The sequence below is a fragment of the Heteronotia binoei genome, chromosome 17 (genome assembly GCF_032191835.1).
Source record: "Heteronotia binoei isolate CCM8104 ecotype False Entrance Well chromosome 17, APGP_CSIRO_Hbin_v1, whole genome shotgun sequence".
Taxonomy (NCBI): Eukaryota; Metazoa; Chordata; class Lepidosauria; order Squamata; family Gekkonidae; genus Heteronotia; species Heteronotia binoei.
The window spans coordinates 5,380,037-5,403,212 of record NC_083239.1 but is presented as its reverse complement, the minus strand read 5'-3'; the positions used below and the strand labels follow the sequence as shown (position 1 = coordinate 5,403,212).

Genomic DNA, 23,176 nt, shown 5'->3' with positions numbered 1-23,176 from the left:
GCATTGAAAAAGGTATGCAATCCCTTTCAATGTGATAGCCGGCACTCCCTTTGGAGTTCAATGATGCTTGTCACAGCCTTGCTCTTGGCTCCGCCCCCAAGGTCTCCTGGCTCCACCCCCAAAAGTCTCCTGGCTCCACCCCCCAAAGTCCCCAGATATTTCTTGAATTGGACTTGGCAACCCTAGGTCCAATTCTATGAGCCCCAAAAGAAGGTGCCCCTATCCTTCATTATTTCCTATGGAAGGAAGGCATTGACAAAGGAATGCAATCCCGTTCAATGTGATGGCCAGAACTCCCTTTGGAGTTCAATTATGCTTGTCACAGCCTTGCTCTTGGCTCCGCCCCCAATGTCTCCTGGCTCCACCCCCCAAAGTCCCCAGATATTTCTTAAATTGGACTTGGCAACCCTCTTTCCCAGGCAGGAGGCGCCTATTTCCTTCCCCGCGAGCCGCGCAGCTCCAGCCGGTTTCGCAAGCCAGCCTCGGCCAATCAGCGGCTGCGTCGTGCTCGCGCCTTCCTCGCCAAGGAGCTTGTGCGGAGCGCGCCTTTGTCTCCCAGCCGCCCCGCACGTGACTGCCCGGGAAGCTCCTGCAGCCAGCGAGCGGCAGAGGCGAGGAAGGGAACTGCAAGAGGCTGCAGAGCGCCGCTTCCAGCCGCCCAGCAGAACAGCCAGGAGTTGCTATGAAGCTGCCCAGGAGCCCCGGGCGGGATTAAATCCGACGCCCGTCGCCAGTTCTGCAGCCTTCGCTGGTTCCTGCTCTCCCCGGCCGCCCTTCCTGGAATGCGCTTCTTTGCTTTTGCGTGCCTCGAGTCTGACCCCCGCCGGCGGCAGCCCTCCCCGCTCTCGGAAGCTTCCCAACATGCCCGAGCAAATCAGCGTCGCCGAGTTCGTGGCTGCCGCTTCGGAGGATCTCGGCTCCCCGGCCGCCGCCGCCGCCTCCGCTTTCTCCTCCAAAATGCAAAAGTGCCGGGGGACCGTGGCGGCGTCGGAAGAGGTGAGCGGCCCAGGCTGGAAGGTTTGCGCGCTCCCCGAACTTGGGGACGGAGCGACGGGTGGTAAAACGCCTGACTTGTAGGTTGAAACTTGCTCCGAGCTTTGCAGACGGCGGGCTTGGCTTGCCTTTTCTTTTGCAGAGAAGCGCCTGGAGTTCCGCGTTCCTAGCGCCTGGCCACTTTCCAGTCTCCCCACTAGAGCTTTAATCCTGGTTTCACTCTGGCCCCAAACTGACTTTCTGCACTCAAACCATAGTTTTGCGCGCTCCCCGAACTTGGGGACGGAGCGACGGGTGGTAAAACGCCTGACTTGTAGGTTGAAACTTGCTCCGAGCTTTGCAGACGGCGGGCTTGCCTTGCCTTTTGTTTTGCAGAGAAGCGCCTGGAGTTCCGCGTTCCTAGCGCCTGGCCACTTTTCCAATCTCCCCCTAGAACTTTAATCCTGGTTTCGCTCTGGCCCCAAACCGACTTTCTACACTCAAACCATAGAATCGTCGAGTCACAAAGTTGGCTTCTCTGCTTCTACTGCGGAAGGTCAGTTTGAGGACAGAGTTGAAGCAGGATTAAAACGCTAGTTATAGGCACGGTTTGCTGGGACTTTCTAGCGAATAGATTTCAAAGCTGTGTGTGTGTGTGTGTAAACACCAACGGAAGCCAGTGTCGTTCTCGCTCTTCTCACAAAAAATAAGAGTGAGAATGATACTATATAGGCTGCTTTGGGGTTTCTACAGGGGAGAAAGGTGGGATCTCTGAAATGGAATATTGCATGCCACGAAATTGATTCGCTTTCTTGAACAGAGAAAAGTCTGGCTTGCTTGGAGGGAATCTTTCTCTGTCGGAGGCGAACTTGATTGAATGGAGTCATGTCATTGGATCCACTGTCTCCATGTTTTGCAGAGAAGCGCCTGGAGTTCCGCGTTCCTAGCGCCTAGCCACTTTTCCAATCTCCCCACTGGAACTTTAATCCTGGTTTCGCTCTGGCCCCAAACCGACTTTCTACACTCAAACCATAGAATCGTCGAGTCATAAAGTTGGCTTCTCTGCTTCTACTGCGGAAGGTCAGTTTGAGGACAGAGTTGAAGCAGGATTAAAACGCTAGTTGTAGGCAAGGTTTGCTGGGACTTTCTAGCGAATAGATTTCAAAGCTGTGTGTGTGTGTGTAAACACCAACGGAAGCCAGTGTCGTTCTCGCTCTTCTCACAAAAAATAAGAGTGAGAATGATACTATATAAGCTTCTTTGGGGTTTCTGCAGGGGAGAAAGGTGGGGTCTCTGAAACGGAATATTGCATGCCACGAAATTGATTCGCTTTCTTGAACAGAGAAAAGTCTGGCTTGCTTGGAGGGAATCTTTCTCTGTCGGAGGCGAACTTGATTGAATGGAGTCATGTCATTGGATCCACTGTCTCCATGTTTTGCAGAGAAGCGCCTGGAGTTCCGCATTCCTAGCGCCTAGCCACTTTTCCAATCTCCCCACTAGAGCTTTAATCCCGGTTTCGCTCTGGCCCCAAACTGACTTTCTACACTCAAACCATAGAATCGTCGAGTCATAAAGTTGGCTTCTCTGCTTCTACTGCGGAAGGTCAGTTTGAGGACAGAGTTGAAGCAGGATTAAAACGCTAGTTATAGGCACGGTTTGCTGGGACTTTCTAGCGAATAGATTTCAAAGCTGTGTGTGTGTGTGTAAACACCAACGGAAGCCAGTGTCGTTCTCGCTCTTCTCACAAAAAATAAGAGTGAGAATGATACTATATAGGCTGCTTTGGGGTTTCTACAGGGGAGAAAGGTGGGATCTCTGAAATGGAATATTGCATGCCACGAAATTGATTCGCTTTCTTGAACAGAGAAAAGTCTGGCTTGCTTGGAGGGAATCTTTCTCTGTCGGAGGCGAACTTGATTGAATGGAGTCATGTCATTGGATCCACTGTCTCCATGTTTTGCAGAAAAGCGCCTGGAGTTCCGCGTTCCTAGCGCCTAGCCACTTTTCCAATCTCCCCACTAGAGCTTTAATCCTGGTTTCGCTCTGGCCCCAAACCGACTTTCTACACTCAAACCATAGAATCGTCGAGTCATAAAGTTGGCTTCTCTGCTTCTACTGCGGAAGGTCAGTTTGAGGACAGAGTTGAAGCAGGATTAAAACGCTAGTTATAGGCACGGTTTGCTGGGACTTTCTAGCGAATAGATTTCAAAACTGTGTGTGTGTAAACACCAACGGAAGCCAGTGTCGTTCTCGCTCTTCTCACAAAAAATAAGAGTGAGAATGATACTATATAAGCTTCTTTGGGGTTTCTACAGGGGAGAAAGGTGGGGTCTCTGAAATGGAATATTGCATGCCACGAAATTGATTCGCTTTCTTGAACAGAGAAAAGTCTGGCTTGCTTGGAGGGAATCTTTCTCTGTCGGAGGCGAACTTGATTGAATGGAGTCATGTCATTGGATCCACTGTCTCCATGTGGTCCCTGAACTTGGGAATGATCAAGCGGAATGGATTGGGTGGTGGCTTTTCATCTCCCGTTTCCCAGGTGGGAAAAATGAAGGACTAGCGGTTGGCTCAAAGTAGTAGAAGGCCAAGACAAAGTTAAACCTGGACATGACTCCTTCCCTCCTCCTCCCTTGGAGTTTGTTTTTTTCTGAGTACATGAGGGGTTTTTTCCTTTTGCTGAAAGGCCAAGTGAGTGAAATGTTTGTTGAAAATCCTTGAGCTCTTTCCAGCTGCAGCATTCCATGACTTTGAGACCTCTGGGGGCAGTCCATTTTCTAAAAAAAAATAATAGCTCCCCTCCTGGTCCACTCTAAAAGAATCTCCCCTCCTTTCTCTCTTTGGCAAGCTGTCACCAGCCCTGTTCCAATCTAGCAATTTGCTAAACCTTTTGTTTATATCACATTTTCCTAGAAATGCAGGGTTCAAAAAATAATATTCCATTCAGCAACCAGGAGATGCTTTGGAAACTGATGCAGCTGTGTCGAACATATGAACATCTGAAGCTGCCTTATACTGAATCAGACCCTCCTGGGTCCATCAAAGTCAGTATTGTCTACTCAGACTGGCAGCGGCTCTCCAGGGTCTCAAGCTGAGGTTTTTCACACCTCTTTGCCTGGACCCTTTTTTGGAGATGCCAGGGATTGAACCTGGGACCTTCTGCTTCCCAAGCAGATGCTCTACCACTGAGCCACAGTCCCTCCCTAACACTTATGAAGCTGCCTTCTACTGAACCAGACCCCCTTTGGTCCTTCAAAGTCAGGCTTGTCTACTCAGACTGGCAGCGGCTCTCCAGGGTCTCAAGCTGAGGTTTTTCACACCTATTTGCCTGGACCCTTTTTAGTTGGAGATGTCAGGGATTGAACCTGGGACCTTCTGCTTCCCAAGCAGATGCTCTGCCACTGAGCCACCATCCCTCCTACATATGAAGCTGCCTTCTACTGAATCAGACCCTTGGTCCATCAAAGTCAGTATTGTCTTCTCAGACTGGCAGCGGCTCTCCAGGGTCTCAAGCTGAGGTTTTTCACGCCTATTTGCCTGGGCCCTTTTTAGTTGGAGATGCCGGGGATTGAACCTGGGACCTTCTGCTTCCCAAGCAGATGCTCTACCACTGAGCCACCATCCCTCCTACATATGAAGCTGCCTTCTACTGAATCAGACCCTGGGTCCATCAAAGTCAGTATTGTCTTCTCAGACTGGCAGCGGCTCTCCAGGGTCTCAAGCTGAGGTTTTTCACGCCTATTTGCCTGGACCCTTTTTAGTTGGAGATGCCGGGGATTGAACCTGGGACATTCTGCTTCCCAAGCAGATGCTCTGCCACTGAGCCCACCGTCCTGCCAGATTGTTTTTATTTTATTTTGCCTCTGATTCTTGATTAAATTGTGTAGCAGACTTTTTTGAGACAGCCGAGAATGGACAATTCAGTCGATTCCTGTATTGTAAACCTTAGTGGTGGAGATCTGTTATTAAAATGTGATGTTTAGGTACACTGTTTCTCTCGAATGAACAGAATGGTCTTAAGCGTTTCTTTTGGATGATCAGAGTGGTCAGGATGGGGTATAGAAACGGTGGTGAACTTCGAGATCCTTGAGCCCGTGCTGTTTAAGACTTGGGGGTTACTGATGTAACAAAGAACCTTCAGTTAACGTTCCCAGCCCAAATGCTGGGAGATTTTGGGGGGCAAGCATCTGGGGAGAGGATGGAGCTTCAGGAAGATATGAAGATATTCCCCAGTCAAAGTAAAGACCATAGAGCCTAGGGGATACTCACATCAGTGCATTTGTTTTTCCCACTCCATGAAGGGTGGAGGCAATTTGCAAGCCTATGTCCAACATTTCATTTGATGAAAACCCTCTCTTTCTCACTGTTCCCAAACTCCTACCCATATATATGATTTGAAGACTCTCTCCTAACCCTTGTGTTCCTTAAAATATAATTATCAGAATATTATAAAAGCAATGATATAGTAACACATGTGCTTCGTAATGCATTGAATAACAAGATGATACTTTTAAAATATTACCGTTAAGTTAAATTTAATTTTTAGACACATCAGTGTGGAAGTTGTTGCTTAGCTTGAATAAGAGCTTTGACCAGGCAGCATGCATGCCATGTTGGATATCCAGTTGATTTTGACTTTTTGTCTTGATGATGGTGGAAGACAGGAGGGCCTGGCATGGCTTTGTCCAGGGGGTCGCAGAGAGTCAGGCTCGACTGTGTGATTGAACAAAGTGTTGAAAATCCCAATTTGCAAAGATATATTTTTGCAAATGGGAAATACAGCTTCCACAGCTTGCTTTCCAAGGCGAGGATAGGCTTCTCTCAAGAAATACCAGAATTCTCCAAGGCTGAGTTAGGGTTTCCCGGTCAGTGTTAGAAAAAACCTGGAGACTTTGGGGGTGGATCGGTGAGAGGGTGGAGTTTGGGGAGGGGAGGAGTCTCAGCATGGTACAATGCCATAGAGTCCACCCTTCAAAGCAGCAGTTTTCTCCAGGGAAACTGATCTCTGCCAGTTGGAGATCAGTTGTGAAAGTGGGAGATCTCCAGGCCCCACCTGGAGGCTGGCAACCCTATTTTGTCCTAAGATCAATGAGTTAATCTTTGGCTAGGTCAACATCTTCAATACAGTTTATATCAGAAAGAAAAGGATTGCAGATCCATGGTTCAATTTTAATAGCGTCAAGATGGAAATAATTTTCGAAAGGGTTTTGAAGTGTTTCCAGGTGTTTGCAGATATTTTCTTTTTTTAGACAAACTGAAAGAGAATTTTGTAGCTCACCTCCATCTTGGTAAAGCATTTGGAAGTTTGCAGGGATGTCGGCCTCTACTCTCTTTTTCCACATTGGCAGCTTAGCCAAGAAAGCTTGCGATTTTTCAGTCGCATCCATAATGGTGACTTCACGATCTTGAATGGAAAGATTTATCTTCCAGGTAAGCCAATTCGTGGATAAAATCCTTTTGTTCGTAGTGTTCCAAGAGTGGGTTTGCTTATTCTTCCAGAAAAAGTGAAACTTTCGCCCTTCGTTTTCACAAGCGCTTCAAGACGTGTCCTCTTGAAAGCCAGTGAACTTCTTTGTGGTAGAGAGGCCCTTGATACTCTGCTCTCAGTTCTTGACAACGTTTTTTAAAAACGTTATAATTCAGAGACCTGCTTCTGATAAAGTTGATGACTTTTATGGCTGTCGATGATGACAAACTTCTTTCAGGGTTGTCGAAAGAGGCTTTGTTGCCGCTGCATGTCTGTGTAAAAAGCAATGGATGACAACAATGCGAGGCGCTTCCTTTTTCACTAAAGTAGCAAAACCAGATGTATTAACAAGCATTGCAGGTGTTCCATCTGTGCAGAAAATGTGAAGCTTTTCTTTCCAGACAACTAAACTATCCAGTTTTGCAAAACTTTAACAAACAAGTGGAAAGATTCGCTTTCCTCCATGTATTGATCAACAAACAATTGTCGTTAGGGAATACTGGAATGTGAGAATGTCTAGTTTCACTGTTTGAAAGGGTTTTGAAGTGTTTCCAGGTGTTTGCAGATGTTTTCTTTTTTAGACAAACTGAAAGAGAATTTTGTATCTCACCTCCATCTTGGTAAAGCACTTCCTCTAGCATGTCTAGAATGTCCAGTTTCACTGTTTGGTGGCTGAACGACTGCTAGGTATAGACTGAGTTCCTTGATAGTTGGCCAGCGCCTGTAGACAAGGAAGATGGCAATCACATGTGACCTAGTAGAATAACTACGATAATTTGGAAGTAGTGATGAGTCTTGTAACGGTCCGTCGCCTTGTGACCGAGATTAGGCGGGCCGTTAGGATGGTGGCATAAACAATAATACAAAAAACCAGGCCCAAAACAGGGTCCTGGAGTAGAGCTGCCACCAGACTGGATACTTTCACACACTGAGGCCCCAGTCAAACCTCAGGGTTTTTTAGTCTAAAACCAGGGAAAGCCAAACCACAGCAGATGTGGCCAGGAGTTCCCCAGGTCAAAATACTTTTCTTTCTGGTAGTTCAGGCTAGTTCCGAGGCGATTGGATAAGCTTTTGGCATTCAGTTGTTACAACCCTCCAACCAAAGAAACAAAGAAACTCCTTTTTAAAAATAAAAAGGGTTTATTTGATAGAAGCTTAAGAATTTACATTAGGAGCTGTGAACCAAAATAAGAACGTCATAAAATATACTTATCTATACATACTAATTGGTTCCAAGATAGTCAAAGCAACAAAGTCCATCAATAGTCCATAAGTGAAGAGTCCAGCCTGGAGCGTGGCTCAGAGTTTAGTCAAGTTGTCCCAAAATGAGGGCAAAAAGAATAAAGAAAGGGAATCCTTTATCCCTAGGAAGCCCTCGTGGGTTAATTCAAATAACCCAATCAAAACCCAAACTCCGCAGAATAGCACTAATGAGATACTGATAAGGGAGGCAGCAACAGGTGACTCCCCTTTGTTTCCTAGGCAACAATCCACAGGTGCACTGAGCTCAAGGCCCACACTAATAGGCCTGACCTTTATCTCTTTATTTCTCTTGCAGAAAAAAAAGTTTAAAAATTTACAAGCAGGCCTCGAGCCTGCCCAAATTAAAACGAAGAGGAACCATTTTAATTTGGCCTACAGCATTACAAGTCTAAATAATATTTCTTGAGAATCCGCAACAACTGTAATGTGCTACGAACATATTTGTGGGTTTTGTTGGTGGCAAAGTCGCTGGGACTGCAAATACTATTGTGGTTTGTTGTCTGCTTTCATAATGATGATGATGATATTGGATTTATATCCCACCCTATACTCTGAATCTCAGAGCGGTCACAATCTCCCTTACCTTCCTCCCCTGCAACAAACACTCTGTGAGGTAGGTGGGGCTGAGAGAGCTCTTACAGCAGCTGCCTTTTCAAGGACAACTCCTATGAGAACTATGGCTGGCCCAAGGCCATTCCAGAAGCGGCAAGTGGAGGAGTGGGGAATCAAACCCAGGTCTCCCAGATAAGAGTACATACACTTAACCATTACACCAAACTGGCTCTCAATAATGGAAGGAATGCTAAATTTTAGTTAGAAATAAATGAAAATAAAGATGTAATCCCCCTCCCCCCCATCCAAGTACACATACCCCCTGAAATCTATTCCAGGTTAAGAATCTCTGCTCTAGAGAAACGTAGTTGTCTGACATTCTATTATCAATGGTTCACCACAAGCCTTGTTAGTGTATGAGGTGGGAAGCTGGGAAGTTTAATGGCCCAGGGACAAGTCAAGCAGGAACTGCTTTTCTTTCAGTCTTGCAAACTTGGAGTTCTTCTGGACAAGGAACTACTTTGGTAGTTAGCTAAGACAACGCCTTTTTCAAGTGTTGCCAAAATTGTTGGCAGTCTAATGGATCTAGCTTCTTAGAGCTTCCAGGGTCTCTAAGAAGTAAAGGGTAGAAGAAGGCTTCAAACTTTACTCAGTGGAGTGGTGGAATAGAGGTAGGTTCCATGCCACTAATTCCAAGATGGGAAAAAAGTGAATGCTTCACCTTCCTAGTTCACCGTTATAGACATGATAGAGGTTTACAAGATAATGCATGGGATGGAGAAAGTAGAGAAAGAGGTACTTTTCTTCCTTTCTCACAATACAAGAACTCGTGGGCATTCAATGAAATTGCTGAGCAGCCAGGTTAAAATGGATAAAAGGAAGTACTTCTTCACCCAAAGGGTGATTGGCATGTGGAATTCACTGCCACAGGATGTGGTGGCGGCCACAAGCATAGCCACCTTCAAGAGGGGTTTAGATAAAAATATGGAGCAGAGGTCCATCAGTGGCTATTAGCCACAGTGTGTGTGTATATATAAATTTTTTTGGCCACTGTGTGACACAGAGTGTCGGACTGGATGGGCCATTGGCCTGATTCAACATGGCTTCTCTTATGTTCTTAACGTTCAGGTAGATGCAAATGCATGAACATTTAGGCTCCACAACAGGGGCAGACCAGCCGTTTAAGGTTACTGGGAATGTTCTTGATGGGCCCCCGCCAGCTAGGAGCAAGCGGAACCAAACTCTGGCAGTTGCTCTACCAGTGCTGCAAGGACTACTCAGCTGAGATCTGTGCAGCGGTAGACATTGGTTCACCTGTTGCTCCCAGCCATGATGTACAAAGAAGTGACTGATGAGCAGAAGCTTACTTGTTACTGCTGCTGAAGGATCTGAGACAGGCTGACTCTGAACAGCTCCAAGAGGACCTCCACAGACTGGGTGAATGGGTGACAATGTGGCCAATGAAATTCAGTGTTGATAAGTGTCAGGTGATGTACATTGTGACAAAAAAAATCCCATTTCCAAGTATAGATTAATGGGGTCTGAGCTTGCTGAGACTGAGAGGGGAAAAAGGTTTTGGGGTCATAGTGGATAGCTCAATGAAAGTTTCAACCCAGCACACTACAGGCCATGAAAAAAGGCAAATTCTATGTTAGGGACTATTCGGAAAGGATTGAGACTAAAATGGCCAATATTGTAATGCCCCTGTATAGATCTGTGTTGTGGCCTCATTTGGAATATTGTGTGCAGTTCTGGGCCCCATATCTCAAAAAAGGACATTGCTGAGCTGAAAAGGCGCAGAGGAGGGCAACCGAGACGATCAGGGGGTTGGACCTCCTTTCCTATGAGGAAAGGCCTGAAGAGTCTGGGATAGGACTTTCCAGTTTAGAAAAGAGATGGCTAAGGCGGGGACATGATAGAGGCTTATAAAATTATGCATGGAGTTGAGAAGGTCGACAGAGATATTTTTCTACCTCTCCCGAAATACTAGAACTCAAGGGCACCCAGTGAAACGGATGGGCAATAGATTACGGATGGACAAAAGGAAATACTTCTTCACACAACAAGTGATTAAAATGTGGAATTTGCTGCCAGAGGATATAGCGATGGCCACAAGAGTAAACGCCTTTAAAAGGGAATTAGATAGATTTGTGGAGGTTATCAGTAGCTGCTACCCATGATTTAGAACAGGGGTGGCAAAACTTGCTTAACCTAAGAGCCGCATAAAATAAAGTCAGATGTTTGAGAGCCACGAGATATAAACGTCAGATGTTTGAGAGCAGTGAGGAAGGAAAGAAAATAGATGGGGGAGGGAAGGAGAGGTAGAAAGAAAACAACTTTAACTTAAAATGCCTTCTCCAAGCCAGCTGATAGGGTGGTGGGGGCTTCGAGAGCCACACAATATGTGTGAAAGAGCCACGTGTGGCTCCCGAACCACAGTTTAGCTATCCCTGATTTAGAGGAACCTTCACATTCAGAGGCACTAAACCTCTGAACTCCAGAGCCAGGAGGCAACATTAGGGGAAGGCCTTAGCCTCTGTGGCCTGTAGTTGACCTTCCAGAGAAACTGGTTGGCCACTGTGTGAGGCAGGATGCCAGAGCAAATGGACCATTGGGCTGATCCAGGAGGGCTGTTATGGTCTGTGGGTTTTCCAGGCCTTGGATCTGCTCGGAGCCAGTTCCAGCGTCTACTTGTCTGCCTGCAGTGGGATTTAAGCAGCTGTTTTTTTGAAAGGAGTTTTCATGGTGGTTTGTAGCAGAAATTAAACTGTTGCGTTTTAGCGTTTATCAGGGCAAACATTCACAAATGATTAGTGTGTGATTTTTGTTTTTAGACTTTATTTTCCATACTATGACTGTAAGCCATTTCAAGCAAGTGTCTGAAGAGGCAGCATATAAATTTTCTAAATAAACAACTTTTGTTCTTTCCTCAGTAAGCTCTTCTTTATAGTTTGATTTGACTTGGGATTTAAGGCAATGTTCTCCTTTCCCCTGGCAGTGTCCGAGCCACCGGGCCTCATGGTTTGAAAGCCTGGAGCTTTTTAGATGCCTCTTGCTTTTATTGAAATGAGGGTAGCAAAAGGTCTCTCAGGTAGGAATGCTCCAACAGCACCAATTAAGTCATAAGCAGAGAGCTGAGTTTTCATCAGATTGTTGTCCAGTTCATAGCTGTTCATTGGGTTGCTACACCCTGTAATTTCCTAACAGTACAGCTCTGGTCAGTTGGCTGCACATTCCCACACAGATCCGAAGTCAACCAGGCAGTCTTGCAGGAGTCTTTCACTCCAGTTTAAAAGGATTTTTGCTGCAATCCTGAACAGACTGATATCTAGAGCTGCCAAGTCCAATTCAAGAAATATCTGGGGACTTTGGGCGTGGAGCCAGGAGCAAGGTTGTGACAAGCACAATTGAACTCCAAAGGGAGTTCCGGCCATCACATTTAAACGGACCGCACACCTTTTCAATGCCTTCCCTCCATTGGAAATAATGAAGGATAGGGGCACCTTCTTTTGGGGCTCATGGAATTGGACCCCCTGGTCCAACCCTTTTGAAACTTGGAGAGTGTTTTGGGGAGAAGCACCAGATGCTATGCTGAAAATCTGTTGCCTCTATCTCAAAAACCAGCCCCCCCCCCCAGCCCCAGATACCCGCTGATCAATTCTCCATTATATCCTATGGGAATTGGTCTCCATAGGGAATAATGGAGTGCCCAGCAGACATCCCCCCTACTTTCTGATGACCCTGAAGTGGGGGGAGGGCCTCCAAACCATGGGATACCCCGCCCACACCTGGGGATTGGCAGCCCTACTGACACCCTTCTAAATCATTGAGTGTAGCTTTGTTTAGGATTGCATTGTCTTCAGTTTGTTGCGGGAAGTGCGAGAAACCTTTGGCCCGTGCACTAGCCGTTGCTCAGTTGCCAGGATTCAAGATCTTAGTGGCATCCCTGAGATTTGGCTTTGGCGGGGGAAAGACTTTTGAATATGTTCAACGGCAACTTTCAGTTTTTCTTACTCTGCGTATTGAAAGACCAGATCCTGTGCTTGGAAAACCTGCAGTGGACCTAGAGTTGTATGTAGAACTGCATGTAGAACTCCTGTTACATACTTTAAATAGGAGGGAGTGTATCCTTCTTGACCTTGTACCCTTGTATGGACTTCTTTGCTAAGCCAGCTGATCTGTCTTCTGCTGTGAAGAACCACTGTGTTGCTCCTAATTTAAATTTTATGGTTGGTTGTTGCTGCCATTTGGCTGTCTTTGCACTGTACCAACTGGTTCCCACTGGTTCCCATGTCATTGAGCCATAGAGGATGGAGAATAGGTAATTGTTAGCCTCCGTTGCACATTAAATGAGGGAGTTTTCGAAAGGGAGACTGTCTCTCTTCGACAATCAGCGAGGATTCTCTGCTTTTCCGGGTGTGTCTGGAATGAGTTCAGAACTGCCTTTGGAATGCCAAGTGGGCCTCTGCAGGACCCACAATAGAAGTAACAGTCACAGAGCAGGGCTCTGTGAGATCACCACCAGCTGCAGGTGTTAACAAGGAAAATATACAGGGTTTACCCCTATATGACAAAAGGGGATCTTTATTCAAATACTCTGAGAAGAACACCTCTCGGAAAGAAGGACACCAAACTTCAAGCTCTTAAGTATATGAAGAATTTATTTAAATCTTTGTCAATACATGGATTCAAAAGGTTAGGGGTAATATATGATCCCTAGGATCCCTACAGCCTTCCCTACACTAAGGTTCCCTAGCCTATTACATTTGGTAAAAGCAAAGCCATTGTGTAGATAACAAAGAGCATTTCATTCTCACCTCTCCTAGGGCTTCAGGTGGTTGTCTATGAAGAAATGGGGAAGGTGGAGGGGTCAGGCTTCTCAGGAGGCTTGGTATTGTTGAATTGAATTTTCCTCCCAATTTATACTCTTCCCTAAGATGTCTGCCCCTCCCCTCTGACCAATCAGAGATGAGAAAGCTAGATTTGGTCATCTTTTGGCTGGAAACCACCAAAACCCCCTGTTACATAAGGAAACCACCTATTGTTGCCAAATACCAGCTCTGATAATTGGTACCGGAGGGGGGGGTCAATGAACTTTAAAAGAAAATCTCCATCTGGTACCAGGGATCCCAATTCTCCTAATCAGCGACCAAAGATTCTCCCTGGGTGCTTGAGAACCCAATCTAACCCATTCTGATCGTATTCATTCATTTATTTATTACGTTCAATTTATATCCCGCCCTCTCCGCAAGCGGACTCAGGGCGGCTCACAACATTATACAATACAATCAATCCAATAAAACATATAAAACCATAATTTACTTATTTCAATTTTAAAACCATTCTATGGCGCTGCTTCAGTACAATATAAGCGGTATTGAATTCTCGACTGTGATCACCAGTATTCTATATGCTGTCTGGTGGCAGCCCTTTTTCAATTAAACAGCAAAAGCCTGCTTAAACAATTCGGTCTTACAGGCCCTGCATATATATACAATACATATATATCATAACAAAGCCAGTCAATATATATTTATGCATATAGGAGTTCAGAGATATATCTTCTCTCCCCATGTGTAAATATCAGAAGGAAATGTGTGTGTGTATACAAGGAGTCCTATATAATCCCACAAATGTTCTGTGCAAGTAACTATACTTGCTCTTCAGTGCAAACTTACGATTACTATCAGATCCACCTATAGTTCTCTAAATCTGCCTACTGTTTCCTAAAGCATGCTGTTATATCTATAAAGGAAAATCTAACAAGCCCTATACAAATCCATTTTAAAAAAGTCCCTTCTCTGTATCTATGCTTAAATTCTGGCAGCCTTTCCCACTTCGGCAATAACTCTCTCTCTATTCCCCCCCTCCTTTCCTCTATTTTATTTTGGCATTGAATCAATTCCCTGTAAAAACTCCTTAACTTATAGGAAATCATTTCTTCCACCCCTTTATCCTTCTCCTCTTTCCTCCAACAGGGTATAAACAAACACCCATACATTATTCTGTACTGGGGGAATCCAGGCCCTTCAACACAAACAGTGATATAGAAACACCATATATATAAATCCAACACAGATGTGGAGCTTTCCTTTCCAAATCTGCTTTTTCTAGAGAAAGCCTGTTTGTCTCAACTCCTTTATCCCTGATCTGTGCATCTGAGGCTGTCTTGATTGTCCTATGGGAGAGGACCACATCAGAAAGATACTGAACTACACCTGGGGATGTCCCGTGTGAAGTGTGTGGCTGCTGGCGTTGGCTCTTGTCAGCGCAAGTTTGGGGCCTTCCTGAATTTTTTTGGAAAGGATTCCACATTACTAAAGTCCTCCATATAATTTAATGTGGAATTGGTGAGGAGGACTAGATGTTTTGTTTTTTAAATGATAGCTGTTAGTTCCTGTGGCTTTTTAATTGTGTATTGTTTTTAGCTCAGTGTCTGGCATAGGGTTGGCAAACGTTGGGAGACTGCGGGGGGGGGGGGGGGCAAAGACTTATTAACAACATCACTTTTGGCCGCATAACAGGAAGTGATGTCAATGTGTCATGGAATGCTCTGTGACTTCCGTAAGAGTCTGTGGTCAAAACCACTGAGCTTTGGAGGGATCCTAGAGCGCCCTGCAATGTGGTGATATCACTCCCAGCTGTGTAACTGGAAGTGATGTCATGGCATTGTGGGATGCTATTTTTTCCACCCCCATTTTTCTCCCTCTGCCCTATCAAGCAGCAGCAGAAGAATGAAGAATAAAGAAGGCAGTGTGGCAGCAGTGAAAAAGGCGAACTCCATGCTAAGGATAAGGACTGAAAATAGAAATTGTCGGTGCTATATTGTGCCTCTATTTAAAATATAGTGCACAGTTCTGGTGCTGCATATCAAAAAAGATATTGCAGACATGGAACAACTGCAATTGTTTTATTGTTGTAATCTGCCCTGCGCCCTCAGGCAAGGGTGGGATAGAAATCTAATAAAGAAAGAAAGAAAGTAGAGAAAGAAGTACTTTTCTCCCTTTCTCACAATAGAAGAACTTGTGGGCATTCGATGAAATTGCTGAGCAGACAGGTTAAAACGGATAAAAGGAGGTACTTCTTCACCCAAAGGGTGATTAACATGTGGAATTCACTGCCACAGGAGGTGGTGGCGGCCACAAGTATAGCCACCTTCAAGAGGGGTTTAGATAAAAATATGGAGCACAGGTCCATCAGTGGCTATTAGCCACAGTGTGTGTGTATATATAAAATTTTTTGCCACTGTGTGACACAGAGTGTTGGACTTGATGGGCCGCTGGCCTGATCCAACATGGCTTCTCTTATGTTCTTAAATAAAAATTAAAAATAGCAATACTCCTAAACGTGTTACCTACACCGTGGCAGCTTCTTCAGAGCATGGGCATAGTGTCTTGTAACGAGAAGTTGAAGAGGTCATTAGCTCCTATCCAACATCCTGTGAACCTAGTTTTCATGAAAGATTGAAAACAGAAGACTAGGGAAAATCCCAAATGTCCACTTTTGCTAAATGGAGTTGGAATCAACCAGGCTTCTTTCTCAGAATGAAAAACTGGTTTCTCCAATCCCATGCAAATCCCCATCTCTGATGTCAGAGGCTAGTTTTACCAATCAGAGCCATATACGATACGGTCCCATCTCCATCAAAAACCTGGAAATGGCTCTGAACGTCCATGACAGATAAATGGCCTGGTCCAAACTGGATTGACCTTTGTCCAAAAGGAGTTAAGTCTGCCAGGATGGTCCAGTGCAGAATAGAAGTAAATGGTTCATTCCAATGGAATATCTAGGGTCCAGGGTCCTAGATGGCGCTATTGAGCCTTAGCAAGTTTCAGGATTTCTATCACAGGGTGGACTAATGGCCTGATCCAGCAGAGGTCTTATGATGTTCTAGAGAAATGCTGCTCAAAAGTGCTCTAACTAAAACAAATTACTAATCGTGGTTGGGTGTCTAATTTTTGTTCCAGAACTGCATGCAAGGGATATGTCTTTCCCTTCTTGGTAGTGTTTCCTTATCATGAGGGCAATTGTACTGAGGCAGTTTCCTAAAAAATGTAGCTGCGAATACTGCAGAATTGCCAAAACTGAGAACATGATTCACAAGTGTTTGCACGACAATTGAGCAAGGTATTTTCAGCTTTCTGAACTCAATGCCCAAAGATACAGCAATGGCCACTCTTTGTTTATTTTTCAAACATGCATAACTTGCCTTTCAGGCCCCAAAACAGTTTAAGAAAGTTTCTTAGAAAAATGCAAGCAACAAAACTGAATTTAAGGCAGCAAAAATTAAACACCTGGATTAGAAATTTTAATACAGCTGTCATGAGCCCTGATGAGGAGGAGCTGGAAGGGTTAACAGACCTGGAAGAGTTGCCTGCCAGTTCCTCAGCTGAACAAACAGCAGCTGGCCCATCAATCACTCTCCAGGCACCAGTGTCAGCTGTTGACGATCAATCTTCTCCAAGCTCTCCTTCTCCCATCTCAAGAGTTCGAAGCAGGCTCCGGAAAGAACTTTCAGAGTGAAGACATGAGGCACGCCGAGGCTTCAGATATCTCAGCCCTGAGTTCTAGCAGAGTCACTGCCACCCAGGGAGCAGGCTGATTGAGACTCGCATATAGCTCCCACCTGGTAACTTTGTGGAAGCAACAAGTCTAATCTCTGGCTTGCATCCACACTCCTTCCTGATTCCTGATCTTGACCTGCTTGATTTCCTTCGCACCCTGACCTTTTGGACATTGACTTCTGATTCCGGTTTGTGATTCTGCATTGGTGACTTAGCTCCTGCTTGACTTCCTGGACTTTGACCTTGGACTGGCTTTGGACTCCTGCCTGCCTGCACCCTGAGAACGTGACAGATTGCTTCCATCCACACACTCACTCCACAAGATGGATGAGGAGGGAAGCAGAGGCTCTGGGCAGCTAGCAGCCTTGCTCACTCAGGTACAGCACCTCACTCATATGGTGGCTCACCTGCAACAGCAGCAGCAGGCCACTGTCGCTGTCCCACCCAAGTGCCCAGTGCTTCCCCCAGAGAAGATCGCTGGGAAGGTGGAGGAGTTTCCTGCATTCCTGGCACAGTGCAAACTGTATATTGAATTACATGCCAGAGACTTCCTCAACGACAAGACCAAGGTATGCTTCAATGTCAGCCTCTTAAAGGGGCAGGCAGCTAAATGGGCTACCCCCTTGCTTCTAGCCCAGTCGTCCCTGCTGACTGACTACCAGGGCTTTCTGGATCATATGGTGGTAGCCTTTGCTAACCCCAGCAAGCAGCCACCGCCAATTGGAAGATCCGGACCCTGAAGCATGGTAGGGACTCTGTTTCCCAGACAAGCTTCTGTCCCAAGACCTGGCCTGGAATGAGGTTGCCCTCATGGACCAGTATACAGACAAAGTCCTTGATGAGCTGGCATGAGTAGACCGACTGACCACACTGCAAGGCATAATCACGCCCTGTCTCCACATCGATAGCCACCTGGAAAGCTGCTGCCAAGTGCGAAGCAACGCCCATTCTTCTCAGCTGCCCTGCCACCTAGCGATGGTGACAACCCTGATGCACACCAGTCCCGAGACTGACGATCCTGAGCCCATGCAACTCGGGGCTGCACGGCTCACCCCCAAGGAAAAAGCATGGTACTGCTCACAGAATCTCTGCCTGTACTGTGGAGGAGTGTGGCACTTCTCCTCTGGCTGCCCCGCCAAGTGCACCCAGGCCAGTACCGTGCCACCGTTGCCAGAAAAAGACCAGTCCCAAGTCTGTGGACCCCCCGACTTGGGGCACCTGGTTGGGTCCCCTGAACCCTACGTTACTGGCCAGGGCCTGTTCCTCGTACTGGACACACTCGTCTTGCCGGATGGGCGCTGACTGTTCGTCTACACCATGGTTGACTCCGGGGCCGCCTGCTGCTTCGTTGACATGGCCTTTGTGAAGCAACACCAGATCCTGGTGCAGGACAAAGAAACCGTGACCCTGGTCGAAGCCATCGACGGGCACCTCCTCCACTCTGGTCCAGTGACCCAGGAGACCCATCCGGTCACGCTCCAGATCCAACACCATCATGAGGAAGTACAATTTGATGTTGCTCGCATGCCCCGCTTTCCCCTCATTCTGGATCTCTCCTGGCTCATAAAGCACAACCCCCTCATGGACTGGGCACAGGGAAAGCTGAGCTTCAAGGACCCTTGTCCACACCAGGTGTGGTCGGTCACCCTGGCTGTTGCTGCCCCAGCTGCTGGTCCTCTACTTCCCCTGGCCTACACAGACTTTGCCCATCTCTTTGAGGAAAAGGGGGCCGACCAGCTCTCCCTCCACCGGCCTTATGACTGCACCATCAATTTGGTACCAGGGGAACCCCTGCCCTTGGGGCGGCTCTACCCCATGTCCAAACTGGAGCTAGCAGCCCTGCAGGACTTCCTTGCCAAAAACCTGGAACGGGGTTTCACCCGGCCATTCACGTCCTCGCTGTCTGCCCCTGCTCTCTTTGTCAAGAAGAAAGGCGGTGAGATCCAGCCCTACAATGACTACCGGGCCCTGAACAAAATCACCGTCCAGGACCGCTACCCTTTGCCACTGATCCTAGAACTACTGGATCGCCTTAAGGGGGCCCAAGTCTATACCAAGCTGGACCTCCGGGGCACGTACAACTTGGTGCGGATCTGCGCAGGAGACGAATGGAAGACGGCTTTTGGGACCCACTATGGCCAGTACGAGTATCTCGTGATGCCTTTCTGCCTGACGAACGCCCCCGCTGTCTTCCAAATGCTGATGAACGACATCTTCCATGACCTGCTCGACCGCTTTGTGAGGTCTGCCAGCGGGCCAAGGATGTACCAGCCAAGCCCCCAGGGCTTTTGCATCCCCTACCCATGCCTGCAGGACCCTAGGACACCGTCTCCCTGGACTTTATCACTGAGCTCCCCAGGTCCAAGGGGCACACTTGCATCCTGGTGATGGTGGACCTCTTCACCAAGATGGCTCACCTTGTTCCATGTCCCAAGCTGCCCACAGCTCCTGAAACAGCCCAGCTCTACCTCCAGCACGTCTTTCGCCAGCACGGGCTCCCGGCCCAGGAGCATCCCTTGTAATGGATTTTCATTAATAAACATCACATCATCTGCAAAGGCCCTATATTTGTAGGAAAAACCTTTCAGTTTCAGCCCCTCTATCTCTTTATCCTCTTTGACTTGCATCAGCAAAATTTCTAAAGTCATTATGAATAGCAACAGAGATAGAGGGCAGCCTTGCCTTGTACCTTTGCTAATTATCATTTGTTCTGTCAAGTCAGCATTCACACAAAGTTTTGCTTGTTGTTCTGTATAGATTGCCTTGACCATTCTTATAAAATCGTCTCCCAATTTCAATTTCTCCATCACTGCAAACAAAGTCCCAATTAAGATTGTCAAAAGCTTTTTCTGCATCAGCAAAGAATAAAGCTACCTCTTTTTCTGGATGTTTCTCATAATATTCTACAACATCTATCACTGTTCTGACATTGTCTCTTATTTGCCTTCTGGGGAGAAAGCCTGCTTGCTCTTCTTGAATAGAAATGTTCAAATGCTGTTTGAGTCGTTCTGCTAGTACCCTAGCAAATATTTTGTAGTCATTATTAAGTAGTAAAATCGGTCTATAATTTTTGACATTCGTGGCATCTCTATCCTCTTTTGGTATCAATGAGATAACTGCTTCCTTCCATGTATTTGGCACCTTCCCATCTTGTCTAATACTATTCATCAATTTTTAAAGTTTTGGTACCTATATTTCTGCCAGGACTTTATAAAATTTTGCTGAAAAACCGTCAGGACCCAGAGCTTTACCTAATTTCATTGAGCTAATTGCTGCTTCAATTTCTACTTTTTCAATTGGTTCATTCAGAGTTTTTTCCATACTTTCTTTTAAGGGCATTACTTTTATTCTTTGCAAATACGCTTCTATTTTATTTTTATTTACTTGTTGATCTTTAGTTTAGCATAATATTTGTAAAATTCCCTTTTAATTCCTGTTTTATCCCCAATATCTTTACCTTCCCATATTATTCTATTTATAAATTTATTCTCCCTTTTTTTCTTCATTTGCCATGCCAAATATTTCCCCGGTTTGTTTGCACCCTCGAAGGATTTCTGCTGTAGCCTATTTAAGTTCCATTCCACCTCTTTGTTCAATAAGTATCTCAGTTGACTCTGTAAAATTGTAATTTCCTGAAAAATTTTCTTTTTCCCCAGTCTCTCTTTCAGTTCCTTTTCTTTTTTACCTATTTCTTTTTGTAAGTCCACCAAATGTTTTTTTTATCTCTTTTGTCTTTGTTGTTCAATGTAATCAATATTCCTCTCATTACAGCTTTGTATGCATCCCACACAATCTGAATTTGAACGTCCTGATTTTCATTTATTTGGAAGAAAGCTTTAGTTTCTTTTTCAAGAGATGGCACTATTTCTGTTTTTTGCAATAAATCTTCATTTAACCTCCATCTCACCTTTTTTTTCTCTTTCGCCAACCACGTTAATGGATTATGGTCTGCACCTATTTTCGGAAGAATCTCTATTTTATTTGTAATGAGTCCCAGATCCTTAGTAGACCATAATGTATCAATTCTCGAGAAGGAGTTGTGCCTTGCTGAAAAGAAAGTATAGTCATGCATGTCAGGATTATTTTTATTTATTTATTTATTTTACATATTTATATCCCACCCTCCCCGCCGAAGCAGGCTCAGGGTGGCTAAACTTTCTCCATACATCTTCCAAACTTTCTTGCTTTATTAGTTCAAAAAATGACTTTGGCAACTTGCCATTTTAATTTTTTTATTCCCAGATCTATCCAAAGAGTTCTTAATAGTTCCATTGAAGTCTCCCATTAACATCTGATCATATGTCACTTGATCTAATTGTTGCATAATGTCTTTAAAAAAAGCATCCTTCGCCCCATTTGGGGCATATATTCCCAATAACATCGTTTTTTTCTCATTCATCAGCACCTCCACTGCAACAAATCTACCTTCACTGTCCTTAAAAATCAACTTTGGCTCCAATTCTTTTTTAATATAAAAAAACACTCCCCTTTTTTTTCTTTAGCTAATGAAAAAAATTCTTCCCCCAAAGATTTATTCCATTTGTTTAATATGCACTTCTTGTAGACAGACGATATTACATTTTTGTTTTTTAATCCAATGAAACATTGCTTTTCTTTTTTGTGGTGAATTAAGTCCATTTACATTCCAAGAAATTAATTTGTAATCCATAATGATTCTTCAATTATTCTGTATCTCCAAATTCTTTATTGTCTGCAAAAAACCTTTCCATTCCTTGAGTATCTATTATTGTAGTTCTCAGTCTTTTATACTCAAAGCTAAGACCTTCAGGTAAGATCTGTCTATATCTTATTCCCTTCTCCCTTAGCTTGTCTGTCAGTTTCTTGAACTGTCTTCTGTCACTTATGACCTTCCTTGGCAGCTCCTTCATTATTCTTACTCTGCTTTCTTCCATTACCATTGGATTCTCAAATTGTTGACTTAAAAGCCTTCCCACCATGTCTCTTGTAGTAAATTTTACTACCATATCCCTTGGTAGCTTGTGCTTTCTAGCAAGTTCTGAGTTGACCCTGTAAACATAATCACACAAATGTCCCATCCCCTCAGGGTCCTCTCCCATAAACTCAGCAATAATTGTTGAAATGTACTTCTTCAAGTCCTCTTGATCTTTTTCAGGCACACCTCTTAAGTGAATCACATTTTCCATTAACTTGCAATCTTGTAATATTGCTTTCTCCTGCATCTTCTTAATAGTAGCATCTTGGTCTTTAATTTTAGCTTCTATCTCCTGTGTCTTCTGTGCTGTTGCTTGTGACTCTTTCCTGAGATCCTTAATCTCTTTTTTAATCTCTTTCTTGACTTCCTCAGCACTGGAATTTATTTCTTTCGTTAGTTTCTTCTCACTTCCAGTTATTAAATCTTTCATCACCTTCGCCAGTCTTGCCTCCATAGCATCCAGTTGCTCTTGAACTTGTTTAGCCATTTTTCCTTCCCCCAGAGAGGCTGCTCTCAAATGTGTAAGCATTGGTCCCAGCTTCTGATCAGACATCACTGTCCTCCCATTGCACAAAATGGGCTCTTAAATTGAGTTGACCAATCAACAATCCGATGATAGCATTCAATAGATTAAGGCATGCCCTTTCCAACAAGCCCAAAATCGCCATTCTCTGAGCTTCCTAGCTCAAGATATTAATTTTTAAAGTTTTTAAATAATCCAAAATGGCGGCCGTGATTTTTCCAAGCCCCTTTAAAAAAAAGTTTTCCTTTTTCCAATAGGCCTTATAGTTTAATTTAAAACATATAGTCCAGTATATTTTACCTTTTTAGGATGATTCATGCTGGTTTTATAAATTTTTAAAGTCCCCTTCTATTTTTAAAAATGCAAAACCTTTGACCCTTCTTTAATGGCCGCTGATGTTTCTCTATGATTCTGACTCTAGAGATGGCCTGGAGGTTTGGAGATTTTCTTTCTTTCAGTGTTTGCTTCCTGACTCTCTGGCCATGAAGTCTCATTCTCAATGGTTGATAATTCCACGATCGTTGTAAAATGTCACTTCCTGTGTTGTCTTGAGAATCAGCAAATCTGTTATGTCAGGGGTTTTTTTTCAAAGCCACGGGCATTTCAAACAAGTTATTTTTCTGCACTTTTCTGCTTATTTTTAACTCCAAAAGTTCCAAATTTACCCCCTTCCTCTTAAAGTAAAGTAAAGTAAAGTTTTATTTGTATCCCGCCCTCCCTCGCCTAAGCAGGCTTAGGGCGGCTAACAACAACAGAAAATAACAATACATTAATAAAACATTAAATTAGCCTTAAAACCAATTAATACATTAATTAAGAACCGTTACTAATCTAATAGTATTGAATTAAATCTAACCGTAATATTATCATTTGACGCTATG

General features: G+C 44.8%; 1 protein-coding gene across 1 annotated transcript in view; it reads left to right on the top strand.

Moving 5' to 3' along the window:
* Positions 1 to 861: 861 nt before the first annotated feature.
* Positions 862 to 23,176, top strand: part of ASAP3 (ArfGAP with SH3 domain, ankyrin repeat and PH domain 3) — a 128,603-nt gene continuing 106,288 nt past the window's right edge. Inside the window, exon 1 of the mRNA XM_060257553.1 lies at positions 862 to 996. Coding sequence (XP_060113536.1) covers positions 862 to 996 — 135 coding nt within the window. The remainder of the gene's footprint in view (positions 997 to 23,176) is intronic.